General features: G+C 44.1%; 1 protein-coding gene across 1 annotated transcript in view; it reads right to left on the bottom strand.

Annotated features, from left to right (window-relative positions):
- Positions 1–2,220: 2,220 nt before the first annotated feature.
- LOC131401630 (neuroblastoma breakpoint family member 9-like) overlaps positions 2,221–15,809 on the bottom strand; it is a 49,126-nt gene continuing 35,537 nt past the window's right edge. Inside the window, exons 4-5 of the mRNA XM_058536892.1 lie at positions 3,184–3,286; positions 2,221–2,383 (exon numbers count right to left, since the gene is read on the bottom strand). Coding sequence (XP_058392875.1) covers positions 2,221–2,383; positions 3,184–3,286 — 266 coding nt within the window. The remainder of the gene's footprint in view (positions 2,384–3,183; positions 3,287–15,809) is intronic.

A 15,809-nucleotide genomic window follows, 5' to 3' on the forward strand; every position in this document is an offset into this window, starting at 1 on the left:
AGGAAGGGAGCGCAGCTCCCTGAACCACCTCTTGTTTGGCTTCGAACCAGTCCTAGAACTAATTCAGTTCAATGTGCGTGTCTGCACAGCCAGAGGCGTGGAGTACAAAGAAAGTGGGCTGAGCAGGGATTCCAGCTGGAGCTTGAAGACGTGCATGATGGAATACTCACTGGCTGCATCCGGAACAGTACAGACCTCCACCTGATCGACACAGAACACGGAGGTGCTCGTCTGAGTCCAGTAGGAGTGCGATCGGCCAACATCAACTGAGTATGTCCCATAGTACTCGTCGAGAGACGGTGTCGGGAGCTGAAGCTCTCCCATCGGTGGCAGATCCCTCCTCAGCCTGGTGGGGTAGGGAGGACTAAAGTTGAAACAAGAGGGTTTGGGAAACACACTGTCCTAGCGCTGGTTTCCCCAGAAGGCAGAAGGGTCCGTCCACAGAAAAGAAATGGGAAGTCCTCGTCAAGGGAGAGGGAATAATCCTCCTCTATCTGGGGCCAGAATAGTGTGGAAATGGGACTACCAGATAGGGAGCGTGAGAAAAGAGAGACACAGAGACAGAGAGAGAGAGAGACAGAGAGCAAGCAGAGGGTGCTCAGAGCATTGAGCAGAAAACGAGCTTGTGAGCAAGGAGACCGAGCTCCCCCAGTACACAAGAGCCATGACGCACCTACTCTCAGAAAACCAGAAAGGTGGCGTCAACACTTTTGCAGAAACATTATTGAAAGCTATGCACACTTGCCAAGTCAGCGGCCACGGTAGCATTGGACACTCTTGGAAATCTGGAAGTTTCAAGGTGACTTTCTCTCAATACGGTCGAATGTAATGGATTTTTTTTTTTTATTCATCACCTCCTTGGCCAAGTAATATCTGCCACAGTGCTAATGCCAAACAGGCAGAGGCATAATTGCGTCCTATGCCGGTGGTCCTCACAAAGAGAGAACGGGACTGGGCAAGCAATCCTCTGGCTGGTTAGTACACCTACATCAACTGATTGCAGGTGACTACATTGGAGAGAGATCAAGCAATTGGCCTCTGGAAGGCGCACAGTGGAATAGGACATCTTTTCGAATATGACACTTGTGGTGCAATGGGTCTAGTCAGCACTTTCTGATTTCCCTGTATCTGAGATCCCCAGATGTTCTCAACATGAAGTCCCACAATTCTTGAGACTTACCTGGAAGACATGTGCTGATGGTCTTCCTCGTCCCCAAGATCAGGATGGTTTTCTACAAAGAAATTCAGAAAGGGTCAGTCACATTAAGCAGTTCCCCCTTGGGACATTATCGTCCAACGTTCAGTCCTGGCACAGGGACATCACTATCCTCAGTGTGACAACAGGATACCGTAAGAGCCATATTCCAGGAGACCTCAGGTGGGGTCTTGTGGAACCTCGTGATTCGCTCCCCTGAACCACTGGGAATACCTCCGTGATCGGGTAGACCCTCATCACAACACCGTATCCCTGGTCTGTGTCAAAAATCCCAGATATCTTTCCCTCACATATTCTGGGGAACAAGCTGAACTGCATTCTCACTGATTACTGCACTATGCAGCCTCTTCTCACCAGACACACTAGTCTTCCAGTGTTCAGAGGAATTCCTACACTCAGAGTAGAGTGACGGAGGTGATCTACAAGCCTTGGCATCCAAACGCATCTTTCAGGCTAGGCAGAAACGCGGGACATTTTGTGGATGGCTAATGCCAAGGCATAGGCTTGATGACTACAGCTACCAAAACGGATTATTGGATCCATTGTACAGGTAAGGAGATCGATATGGAAGAAGTAACAACCAATCTCCCGCCCACTGTTAGTAAAGTCAACACTCAGGCTAGAGCCTGGGAAAGCCCATGCTTTGGCCAGGTCTCTTTTCACTCTAACAAGCTGTCTGTCATGTCCTCTTTTCTGTGCTCTAACACTGCCTCTTGCTCTAAAGCTCACGCTCTATCAGGAAGGGAACAGACACTTGGAGCAGCATGACCTCCACCCTGTAAATATCTCCTCTCTGCTCCCACCCAGCCAGTCCTGACCCTATCATGGCCCCAAGTGTGGTGTGGAAACCAGGACGGCTTGTCAAAACATTACAAGGGGAGCTGTGGAGTCTCTTGTGAGCCAGGCACCTTTGAGAGCAGTTCAGTGCACTCAGGGCCTGTGGCCACCTTACCTGAGCTGAGCACACCGGCAAGGCGCTTGGCCAACCCGCATCCCTCAGCCAGTTACTCTCCGAAGCCTGGCCCCTGGTCGTCATCAGGGTCGTCATGTGTGAGGAGGTCACTGAGGTGCTGATGGAGTAGGACCGACACTTCTCTCCCTTCCTGTACCTGGTGCCGTAAATGGGTCAGTTGTTGCTCCTGATCTCGAATTCGGATATTGTATTCCCTAAGGTGGGACAGAAGAGAACATTTCAGAGTCAAAAGGGATGAGTGATAGATTCTAAAGGTTTTCAAGAAGATTTCTGTGGGAATTTCCTCCAAGGAGTCCTCAGAGAATTCTGGCACATGTGTGGTGACTTGTCGGTGGCAAAGAGAAAGAAGAAGGTAAAATATAAGCTTCCTCTGGATCAGAGAGTTCTCCTGTAGATTCCTGGAGATCCTAGTCATTGTTTCCTTCATCAACAAAGCCAGCCGTCTTCCTAAACCTGCTGTAAAAACACGTCTCTTCAGTTCTTCACTTCAGCCGTGCCCGTTTCTATGTGGAAATACACACAGTGCATTATGCAGTGAGTGGACACCAAGCCAGACACAGAAATGTGGACAGGACAGCTGGTGTTCGCTGGAAAGAACACGAGAAAGACAGGGTGCAGGAGACAGCATTCTTTTGAAAAAAAAAATGACAAACTGTAGTGCATCAGGAGGTGAGTATGTTAAAGGTAAATGAGGTGACGATGGCACAACACTGAATGGACTAAAGGCCACTGAATTGTTCACTCTCATTTGTTCAAATTTACGTCATGTGAGTTTCAGTTCAATAATTTATGTTTTTGAAAAAAGAGTGAATGAGCCTCTGAATAATTGGGGTCCATAATTTTCCAATTATTTTTCTCTAATTGTTTTATAAATATTTCTGCACATGTGCCTGCCATGTACATTTCTGCCTTCTACTGGCCCAAAGTTGCTCCTTGCCCCACTTCAGAGATTCCTACCCCTTCCCCCCAGCCTCCCCACACACACTCCCCTTACCTGAGCTTCTCAGCTAGCGCCCACTGCTCTGCCAGCTTCCCCTCCTCAAGATGCAGCTTCTCCCCCAGCACAGATTCAACGAGGTCTTGGTACTCTCCACACTCTGAGAAAAGACAGAGAGGCCTGCTCAGTGGAAAGCTGGCCATGCTGCTGTGGTCACCGCCTTCAAGGGAGGACGCAGGGTCCATCCCGGGACAGACATAACCCCAGCACCAGGCTCTACGCTGGGATTTCCACATCTTATTCCTCAGCCTCCCAACTACTACGCGGCATTTGGTTACTCCCCATTTTAGAGCTGAGGAAAGAGAAGCTCCAAGGCACAGAAAGTAACTAGACAGATTAACTGGTATTTGGCAAGGTCAGTATTCACATCCCCTGAGACTGACCCTGAGTCCTGGGCCACTTTACCAAGCCTTGCAGGCTCTTAAGGGAAACACTGAGCAGGCGCACAGAGTAGCGATTTCCTGTATGCTTGGGAAAGCCCCGGGGACTATACTGACTGTTGGTTCCCTTGAGCTCAGAATTTCAAGCACAAGTACCTCAAAGATAAAAAAATTTACGTGGGTGCAATTCTGAAAAATATAATACATTAGACCATAAATTCCTGAAGGAAATATGCACAGATACTAATCAAGTTTGTGTTAAACTGAAAGTAGCAGAAGGAAGAACTAATAAGTACTGTTTACTCTGTGACAGCAACTGTTTTAGGAGCGTTACAGAAATCACTCACGTGATTCATTGCAACCAGTCAAAGAAGTAGGTACTATGATAGCACCGTATTAACCGAGGATGAATCTGAGGCTCAGAAAGATACACAGCTTGGATTGGAGCCCGGGAAGACCGGCCCTGAGTCCGTGCTCTTCACCACTGCACCATGTTACCTTGACACCCAGGCTTAAATGAGATCTTTCTTCTTCATCATCTTCAAAATTTGTTTCCTACGGCTATGCTATGATTATAAGGAAAGATGTAAATAAAACTTAGTTTGTCCTTTCCTGAAAGCTCTTCTCTTCACATTTTTAAATGGCAGGCTTCAGTTTTTCTCTGTATCAGTGATTTTTAATCACCACCTCCACAATGGCTTATTGAAAAGCAATTGTAGGATATGACACAAATTCAGGCTCAGAGTTGTCCAGACTCCTTCGAAACACTCCATTGTGCAGGTGCCCAGGTTCTCACGATGCCTTTCATCACCACAGCCCAGTCTTACTGAACAGGCAATCGAGCTTCCAATTTTGAGACTGACTGGGGGAGGGAAGGGCCTGCCTCACACACTGGCTTGAGTTTTTCCTGGGGCTAGGGGTCTCCTCCACCTACCCTCATTCTCATTTTGGGCACATGTCTCGCAGCCTAGATTCTCCAGGTCACCGGGACCTGCTGGCTATCCAGCATCCCTGAGGGTTCACCAGCTGAGAGAGACAGAGGGGGTGGTATGCAAATTCTGATTTCCACAGAAACAGCCTCAACCTCACCACAGGTGTCCAATGGTTTCCTTGGACTCAGGAAGAACAGCCAGTGCCCTGGAAGCAGGGCTTCCCTCTCACCAGGCTGTTCCCTGTCTTGATGGTGTCACTCACAGATACCACAGTTTCAGGGAGGAGCAGCCTCATCTTTAAGCTCCTTTAAAGCAGGTCCTATCACCTGTGTTCCCCAGTGTGCACTATCACCAGTTTCTGCAGTGTAAGTAGCACAGTGCTTTGCCACCGGGACCTCAGAGAAGTCTGAACTGATGGGTTCATTAGTTCCAGACATTTAGGCCAACAGTGATGCAGGATCTGATACAGGACAGAAAGGATGCTGAGAGAAACAGTCTAGCCCTTTCCCGAGAGAAGCAGGCAGTTGTGTGGCTGCACCAGCAATCCATATCTGGAACTTTATTCTAATTCCACCCTACACCACACTGCAAACCTGAAAATGTTACTAAACTCTTTGTGCCTCAGTGTCTCCATCCCCAGCAAACTGAGGGTAAAATACCCCCTTCTACTTTTCCTGGATTGTGGTCAGAATGAAGTTTATTTGGACAAAGGGAATAGAAGATAAAGTCTGGAGAGTGTTCAGTATTTTAGAGGGAAGACAGTGATCATTCATCCCTTTGGTGACCATGGCCCTGTAGGACTTACTATATTTCTGCAGCTCCTTGGCCAGAGAGTAGGTCGTAGCTTGGGATACAAGGAATTTCTCCATGAGGTCTTGGAAGTCCTGCTCGCTTTTTGCCAGCTGGGAATGCAATTCTTGGTTGATTTCATGGACCGTCATTTCTGCCCTCGGATCAGACACAGAGCTAAGACATACTGCCATGGTGACGTGTGGCAGAAGAGGTAGAGCCAGGGACTGCTAGAGAAATCCAAACACATAAGGTTAAAAACAAGTGAAATCAAACAAAAACCAATACAAAAAAACAAGTGACATCAAACAGGTTTCATCAGGCCTGATCCAGGAATTCCTACCCTACCGTTGGGAACAACTTGATCGACGCCCCACAACACTTGAGAGTCCGTAACTGTCCAAACAAGGGTCAAGATGCCAGAGCTCAGAGCCACAGGCACTGCCTGTAGCTCAGACTCAGACAGGAGTGATGGAGAGAGCACCCAGCGCGCCAGTTAACGGTCTGGAGTTGCCATAGCAGAATTGGAAGGTGTGGGGTGTCATGGAATCCTAGGAGCCCCTGCCTTCCAGTTGCCTAGGCCACGCTGACAAACAAGGCTGCCTGGTCTCTTCTGAAGGTCACCACCGATGGGGACCACCCCTCAGCAGCCACTCTCAATAGCTGTCTACCCTTGTGCTGATCTACCAAAAATATCTAAGCACAATTCTCCCTGTTCCATCTTGTGTGCATCTAAAAACATCAAGACAGAACAGTTTCCTGACAAATTTTATTTTCTTAAGCACTGGCATGAAGTCACCCCATGTTCTCTTTAAATTAAAAGAGATCTTAAGGCTTTTCCACACGTGAAAGATGTCAAACTTTTAGATTCTCATGATGTTCTTCTCTGGGTCTTCTCCAGTGTTTTCTACATCCATTAAAAAGGACAAAAACCAGAGTACGATACTAAGTGAAGGAAGAGTTAATTTAAAAATTATTTTCTGTCCTGACTCTCTCAGCAGGCTACTTGCTGCATCCCTGTCTTATGTCGACTTCTTACCCCTCACTGGGGCACCATGTTGGCTTATCATTAAACTGAAGTCTGAGTGACAACCTTACCTCCTAAAATCCTTCTCTATGAGTGGGTTGCTTTTTTGTTGTTTTTTTAATGTCAGTAAACACCCTCTCTCATACTTCTCGTTCATGGATATCATTCTTGTCCCACAAGAGCTCTTTCCAAGCTATGAAAATGATTACAATAGTTTATGTGTGTATCCTGAATACGGGTAGTGGCCATTTCTTTTGGGAAGACTTGTAAACCTGATGCTATTTTTTATGTCTTCATTCATTTCACTCACATGTTGAACAGAACAGGGATCAAGAGCAGTTTCTATGGAACATTGCTTGACACATCTCTTTGAATTGTCATCATGCTATTGAGCTGTGGTTGTAGTCCTCTAACAGGACATGGAAGTTCAAGGTCACGGGTCAGGGATGGTTGATGATTCACAGTGTACGTGTGCAGTGGGGTTCAGTGACAGAGAAGCTGGGATTGAGGAGAGAGGGACAGGCAGGGAAGGGAAAGTGATGCCCTGAAGGTCCTCCTCACTTTCTGGTCATCTGTTGCCACCTGCGTCTTGTGAGCCGGAGACTTGGGAGACCCCCTCTGGCACTGGTCTCTTCAGTTTAGCTGCTGGACTTGCCTGAACTGAGGGTGAGAGGGGTGTGACCACGTACCACTGAGCATTTATGTCCAGGTCAAGGACAGAGCACTGCATCGACCGCTTTTGAAGCCCATCTTCTCCCCACCCCACGCCATCCTCCAACAACACTGTGTAACGATATTGGTGTGTGAGATCCATCCAAAGCTTTCAAGAAATCTATTTTTTGGTGTCTGTTGGGCCTGACGTGCTTTTCTTTATGTCTCAAATGCCTGCGATCTACTGGGCCGTACTGTCCTGAACTTGTACGGACTTGCTAACTCTCTGTTTTTTCCTTAGCTGGGTAGAATGTTTATAAGATTTTCTTACTTAAACCCCACTGTTGAAGTTTGAATGAGTAATAATAGGATTTATTGTGTAAGGTGAGAACCTTGGAGAAGACTGGTCGCATCAATGAGCAAAAAAAGGAAATTTAACTTCCATTCAAAGCAAGCTAGAATTTGAAAGTAGGGCTCTAACTGTTTTCAAGGTGAACTGTCAGGTGCCTCAGTCATATGCCCCCAAGGGCTTGTGTCTCTGCTGTAAAATGAGTGAAGTCAAAATGGGGTCAGATGAGCCAGGTCCCCTTCCATTCTACAGTCCTCCAACAGTTTCTCCTCTGCTTTAGAGACTGGATTGAAAATATCCTTGTTGTTCGGCTCTGTCCTACTTTTGTGTTTTGGGTAAAAGTTATACAGCTCAATGTTTCCTACCCCCAAGTTGATCATTATAAGAATCGCTTGGATCCAAAGCAATACTTGAGACAAAAGAACAAAGCGGGAGGTATCATACTCCCTGATTTCAAAATACACTACAAAGCTATAATAATCAAAACATCCTGATACTGGCAGAGAAACAGACACACAGATCAATGGAAGAGAACTGAGAGCCCAGAAATACACGCTCACATCTAGGGACAGCTAATTTCTGACAAAGGATCCAAGGACTTACAACAGAGAAAAGAAAGTCTCTTCAATAAATGGTATTGAGAAAACTGGATTGCCACACGCAAAAGAATGAAAGTAGACCGTTACCTTCCATCACACAGAAAAATTAACTCAAAATGCGTTAAAGACTTGAAAGGAAGACCTGAAGCCATAGAAAACATAGGGAGTATGCTCTTTGACCTTGGTTTTAGCAGTATCTTTTTGAATATCATGTCTCCTCAGGCAAGGGAAGCAGAAGAAAAAAGTAAACAAATGGGACTACATCAAACAAGAATGCTTACCTTATGGTTGGGAACAACTTGATTTACACCCCACAACACTTGAGAGTCCGTAACTGTCCAAACAAGGGTCAAGATGCCAGAGCTCAGAGCCACAGGCACTGCCTGTAGCTCAGACTCAGACAGGAGTGATGGAGAGAGCACCCAGTGTGCCAGTTAACGGTCTGGAGTTGCCATAACAGAATTGGAAGGTGCGGGGTGTCATGGAATCCTAGGAACCCCTGCCTTCCAGTTGCCTAGGCCACGCTGACAAACAAGGCTGCCCGGTCTCTTCTGAAGGTCACCGCTGATGGGGACCACCCCTCAGCAGCCACTCTCAATAGCTGTCTACGCTTGTGCTGATCTACCCACCTGTGTCTTTCCAAAAAATATCTAAGCATAACTCTCCCAGTTCAATCTTGTGTGCATCTAAAAACATGAAGACAAAATAGTTTCCCAACAAATAAAATGTGTTGGGAAGTTAAGCACGGAAAGGGAAACCATCCACAAGACGAAAAGACAGTTACCAATTGGGAGAAGATATTTGCAAATCATATATCCGATAAGGGGTTAAAATCCAAAATATATAAAGAATTCATACAACTCCACAACAAAACAAACAAATGGAAACAACCGGATTAAAAAATGGGCAAGGATCTGAATAGACAGTTTTTCAAAGAAGATGTTCACATGGCCAAAAGGCACATGAAAAGATGTTCAACATCACTAATTATTAGGGAAATGCAAATCAAAACCGTAATGAGATATCACCTCATGCGTCTTCAAATGCCTATCACTAAAAAGCCAAGAAATACGTGTTGGAGAGGTTGTAGAGAAAAGTGAACCCTCATATATTGCTGGTGGGAATGTAATTGCTGCAGCCACCATAGAAAACAGCATGGAGATTCCTCAAAAAAATTAAAAATAGAACTACCCTATAATCCAGCTATTCTATTTCTGTGTATTTATCCAAAGAACACAAAATCACTAATTCCAAAAGATTTATGCACCCCTATGTTCATGGAAGCATTATTCACAATAGCCAAGACTTGGAAACAACCTAAGTGACCATTAATGGATGAATGGATAAAGAAGATGTGAGATATATATATGTACACACATATATATATACACACACACACACACACACACCATGGTGTACTACTCAGCCATCAAAAAAGATGAAATCTTGCCATTTGCAACAACATGGATGGAACTTGAGATTTATTATGCTAAGTGAAATAAGTCAGATGGAGAAAGTCAAATGCCATATGATTTCACTCATATGTGGAAGATAATAAAAACAACAAACCGACACAGACCCAGAGAACAAATTGGTGTTTCCCAGAGGGGTATGGGGGAAGGGAGAGGGCAAAGGCGTAAAGGGGCGCATATGTTCGGTGACAGATGACAACTAGACTTTTGGTGGTGAACACGATGTAGTCTATACAGAAGTCGAAACATAATGATGTACACCTAAAACTTACATAATGTTATAAACCAATATTACCTCAATAAATATTAACTTACAAAAAATGAAAACAGAAAATAAACGGCAAGCAGAAATGGAACACCAGTTATGAGAAATATGAGAGGAACAGGGAAATGGTCTGCTAAGGCATACCCTTGCAGCATCTAAATTTCTACCATTAAGAATTCATCCCACTGGGCTGGCCCTGTGGCCTAGTGGTTAAGTTCAGCATTCTCCACTTCGGCAGCCTCGGTTCTGTTCCTGGGTGCAGACCTGCACCACTTGGCAGCGGCCATGCTGTGGTGGCGACCCAGATACAAAACAGAGGAAGATTGGCACGGATGTTAGCTCAGGGTGAATCTTCCTCAAGCAAAAAAAAAAACAAATTAGGAAAAAAAAGAGGAAAATTGGCAGTAGATGTTAGCTCAGGGCAAATCCTCCTCCCAAAAAAAAAAAAAAAAAAGGAATTCATCCCATTGGATCAAAAAGCCCATAAGTATGTCTTTTTAAAATGTAAAAACTGCCTGGAACATTAACTCTATCAGCATCATAGGCTCACAACAAGGGGCAATAATATCTCTGAAAAACCAAGGAGAATGGATTTGACTGAAGACTTATAACAACACTACAAAATAGAATGTTCATGGTTCTGCTCCCACCAATTTCTTAAGAAATTGTTCAAATTCAAATTGAATTTGTTCAATTTGTTCAATTAGTTCAAATTCCTTTGAAATAGCTGTGGGAATTCCCAAAGGGGGGTTGCATCTGCATTCCAGGAACTCCTCCTCCTGGTCACCAAGGTGCACCTACCACTTTGGTCAATCTGCTAGCTGCAGACAACCAAAGGGGCAACTATGCCATGAAGTCACCAAGGACTCTATGACGAAGACGTCTGCCATCTCAAGTGCCAGCTCTGTTGTCAGTGCCTTCAATGCTGTGGCTGCTGATGCCTGATGTGGAAGGAATTCATGTCGTTCCTAGAAAAAGCCAACTTTCCTCTCAGCCAAAACTCTAGCCAACCAATGCTTCTTATGTTTTGAGCCTTTTATATCAACATTTTACAGTTTTGCTCACTATTTTATTAGAACTCCTGTGTCTCAGAGTTCTGGATTGAAACATTTGACTTTCATAGATCACTCCATGGTCAAATGTACAAAACTCTTCAACAACCCTGCAAGTAATTCTATTGGGTTTGGAGAATTAAACCTATTTAAATTCTTAAAAAAAAAAATCATCTGGGAGAGTTAGTACAAATACAAGGTCAGAGTCTTCATTGGTGGTGATTCTGACTCAGTGGGCTGAGCGGGGGGCTGGAATCTATGTGTTAAAGTTACTCAGATGTGCAGTCAGATTGAGGACCTACTGATATCATCAACATTCCTCACAGTTTGGGGAACGATTATTTCATATATGTTATTACTTCTAATCGTCACTATCGACTTGTGAGGAAAGCATTCCCTTTCCCTGGTTTGCTGATGAAGAAACCAAGGCACAGACAGGGTTTGTAACTGGCCCCAGGTCCCCTTGTTGTAAGCGCTGGAGCCGGCTGTCAGGTAGAGTCCCCTCCACCCCAAAGCCCCCTCCCACATTTTCCAATTCACTCTGCGTCAGGTCTTTCCAAGTAGGTGCTTCCTGCCTATACCTCATTTCTACCAAAAACTTCCCAAAGTTAACATATATTTTGGTGTGTATCAGTACTTTATTCTTTCTATCCTTGAACAAGATTTCATTTTATGACTAGACTACATTTTGTGCATTTATCAGTTGATGGACATTTGGGTAGTTTCTACTTTTACTGCTATGAATATTCACATACAAGTTTGTTAGTGACCATGTGTCTTCAATTCTCTTGAGATATACCTAGGAGTGGAATTGCTATATCTACGTCAACACTATATGTAACTTGGAGGAACTGACCTACAGTTTGCCAAAGCATTTGCTCCTTTTTACATTCCCACTAGCAATGCATGAGGATTCCAATTTCTCCACATCCTCCTCCACACTTGTTATCGCCCATCTTTTTATTACAGCCATACTAGTGGGTGTGAAGTGGCATCTCATTGTGGGTTTGATTTCTATTTTCTTAATGACTAATCATGTTAATAAATCTTTTCATGTGCTTATTGGACATTTGTATGTCTTCTATGGAGAAATGTCCATACAAATCCTTTTTCCATTGATTAACTGGATTATTTGTCTTTTTATGGTTGAGTTGTAAGAGTTATTTCTATTTTCTGGATACTAGATATGTCAGATATCTGTGTTGCAACTGTTTTCTTTGATTCTCAGGGTTGTCTTTTCATTTTTTGTGTTAGCATCCTTTGAAGCACAGAAGATTTGGATGAGGTCCAATTTATCTATTTATTCATCGGTTGTTTTTGCTTTACCTGTCATATCTAAGAAATCAGTATGTAATCAAAGATTACAAAGATTTACACCTATGTCTTCTTCACCACATTGCTTTGAACAAGAACTTTTCTCGGTTAGGGTACAGGCATATTTTTGACTTTTGATTCCTGTAAATTGATAGAGATGTCTCCTGACTGATACTCACAGGTCTGCCACCCACTTCATTGGAGCATCCACGTGCTGTTAGAGAGATCTGGGAAATGGTATGTATGACTATCCCGGCTTTGACTCAGGTGAGAGTCCTGGTCAGCTGGTTCAGCTTCTCCTTGACCTCTCCTGGTGTCAAAAATTGTTCAATATCTTTGGAGTTGAACAACTGATTGAGTGTCTTCCTGAGGAACACCTGGGAGTCCGGGTTGTTCTAAAGCTAGTGGACTTCCTCATTTCATTCCAGACAGGGAAGACTGCGGGGGCTGGGTCTGGTCAAGATTTCCATCTCTGGTCTTACATGGAAACTAGCCCTGCTTCAGGGTTTGGGGATGGCTGTTCAAGAAGCTCTTGTTCCTCTCTCATTCCTTTTACTATATACACGACTTCTTTCTAGAAGCAGTGGGAAAATATTTATTTTAGAATATCTTATCTGTTCTCTGCCAATTTTTTTATGTCTCCAAATTTAAAGTGGGTAAAGGAGGACTCCAAGTCAAATATTTTCTTAGTGTCCATTATTGTTCAAGTGATTATATTTAACCCTAAGAACTATATTATTAGTCAGGTTTTATCCTTTTCTTTATGAGAAAAAAAGCTCAGAAAGATGAAAACATACTCCAAGGCCACAATCTAGTGAGGAGAGGAGTGGGCATTAGAAACAAGTTCCGTTTGGCCTTCCAATTTTCATCCATGGTGAGTGCCTTGGTGTTACGTCTAAGACTTCTCTGCCTTTGCCTTGTTTGTGAGAATATTTCCATTTTACTTTCAAAAGCTTTATAATTTTAACTTTCACGTTTCCAATTAACTCAATGTGTGGTGGAAGGTGGTTGTGAATATTAATTTAGTTCTAAATAAATAGTCATTCATTCTCACATCTTTTAGCAAAAAAGTCTTTCATTACCCCCACTGAAGTGTATTGGTGACTTTATTTTAAAAAGCCAAATAATTGCATAACTGTGGGGGTCAATTTCTTACTCTCTACTCTTTCACATGATATATTTGTGCTGTGTCTACTTCCACCAATACTATAGTGTCTTAATTACCGTAGCTTTCCAGTGAGTTTTGAAATCCAGTAGAGTGTGTTCTCCAACTTCATTCTTCTTCAAGGTCGTCTTGGCTATTCCAGGTACTTTGATTTCCATAAACATTTGAGAATTAGCTTGCAAATTTCCCCCCAAAATGCCTGATACAACGTTAATCAGAACAATGTTGATTTGTCATTCTAACAACATTGAATCTTCTAATCTATGAATTTGATATATATTTTTCTATTTATGTAGTCGTCTTTAATTTCTCTCAGTGATAGTTTTGAGGAGTCTTCATTATATGTGTTCTTAAGCATTTAATGATTGTGAATGTTAATCTCTATTGTGTTTTATTGGATTTCATTTTCTAAACACTCAGTCTAGGATGGAGAAATGCAATAAATTATTATATGAATGCCATTGAGGTATAATTTTGGCACAACAGACTGCGCCACTTTAAAGTATACAATTAAATGCACTTTGACAGATGTAGACACTAATGAAACTACTGCTACAGTCAAGACACAGGGCATTTCCATGATCTCACAGCATTCTTTGGGCTCTTTGCAGTCCATCACTCCCTCAACCCTCAGCCCCAGGCAACCACTGTCATTACAAATGTGTTTGCATCTTTAACAACTTTGTATGCATGGAACTATACACGTGTTCTTTCGTGTCTGCATTCCTTCATGGAGCATAATGATTTTTAAATCCACCCGTTTGTATAGTGATGAATGGAAACTAGACTTTCGGTGGTGAACATGATGTGGTGTATACAGAAGTTGAATTCTAATGATGTATACCTGAAATCTATATAATGCTACAAACCAATGTTACCTCAACAAAAAAAAGAAAAATAAGAAATAATAAGAAAAAGACTTATTAAACTTGCCTCTTGATTTCTCCAGCTGGCCGAGACACAGTCAGTAGCGACTGATATCAGCAGTTTCCTCTGGAGACCTTGGCAGTGTTGAGGGCTTGCAGCCAGCATGGAGCCCAGGTGTTGGCTGTACTCTGAGAGGCTGCAGTCTGGCTGAGGTTCGGGGTCATGGACCCAGACAGGTCATCCAGCTGTTGGGAAAAGCAGAAGGGGGTCCAGGACAACCACTGAGGTCATCCCTGGCCAGCACTGGCCAGTTCCTCCAATGAACCCACCACAACTACACTTCTCATAACTTCCTGGTTACTAGACTGAGAGCCCTCTGAAAGTTGGGATAATATTTTATTCATCTCTGTTTTCATGATCCTAGCAGCCAGTCAAGCACTTGAGGAGGCTCTCAGCGACATTTGTTCAACCGATTGAATAAAAGTGGCTGCAAAGCTCCAGTCATCTCAACTACATTCCTGTCCCAAATGTCCTGTCAGGGATGCTCTGCTTTCTCCCAGGATGTAGCAAATCCCCTTCCTTAGACTGGGGTCTGCCCTCCCCTCCCCATGTCCTAGGACACTCACCTGTGGTCAGCTCTGATGAGGAAGGGATGGTCCTCAGGGATTCCTCACAATGGTTCACCCTGTCATTAGGAAGAGATGTCCTCGGCCTACTCTCTCATCATCTGGGCTGCCACAACTCCTCGGTTTAGGAAACCTATCACATTTTGTTGAAACTATCTCTTCATATTCTTCCTCTCACTGCTTTGATTTCCTTAGGGAAATGTTATTGAAATGCAAACTCCAAGTTCTTGACATAGCATAAGGAAAATTAGGCATTGAACACATATTTAAGACATATTGTGTCTAAAGCCTTTCTCAACCATAAATGCAGAAGAATATTACTATCACTGCTTCAGATGCAAGGGTCCCCTTACCCTGGCCCCTCCTGACTTGAGGGCACAACTGTTTAAGGTAAGAATGGACCTCTCCAACCCTTCTCCAAATACCATCTATCCCTCTAAGCCCACGCTTGAAGGGCATCCACGGTAACAGCAGCTCTGAGGTTGAGGCTAGGGGGTCTGGGGAAGAGCCTCTGGGGTCCCATCCTCCTCTTTGAATTGGTGTTTCCCAGCAGTAGAAACCAACCCTGATCCATCCTTGGATCTCCTTGGCAGGAGCACAGGTTCTCTGTGGAGTAAGTTACTCTCCCAGTCCTCACCGCTCAGCTCAGGCTGCTCCTTGAGGAGTGGATGATGCTGTACTCATTCCTCAGTTTCCCTTGATTTCCTGAACTCAACTTGTCCTTATTCTCACCTCCTTTGGCATCCACCTGCTCCACCAGTACCTTCACCTTCTTTGGGTTATTATCATACTCCCAACCTGCTGATTTTCTTTCTTCCATCTGCTCCCTCATTTCTGTGTTTTCAGGGTGTGGGCTCAGCTCAGGCTCCTACAGGAGACACACAGAGAAGAGACTAAGGCCCGGTCTCACTTGCAGTTCCCAGGGCACGTTTAGCACGCATCTCAGTCCCACATGCACTCAGAGAAAAGTGAGCAGGAAGGGACTTTGGAGAATTTGAACAACAATGTTATCTTACTGATGGGGAAACTGAGGCCCAGAGAGACTAGGAGATTTTCCCACGCTCTCTCACCACTTGATGGCAGCAGAGCCCCCACTCAAGCCTTGGCCACAATCTTCCCTGTCCAAAGTACTTAC

This window comes from Diceros bicornis, chromosome 4 (genome assembly GCF_020826845.1).
Source record: "Diceros bicornis minor isolate mBicDic1 chromosome 4, mDicBic1.mat.cur, whole genome shotgun sequence".
In the NCBI taxonomy this organism is placed as follows: Eukaryota; Metazoa; Chordata; class Mammalia; order Perissodactyla; family Rhinocerotidae; genus Diceros; species Diceros bicornis.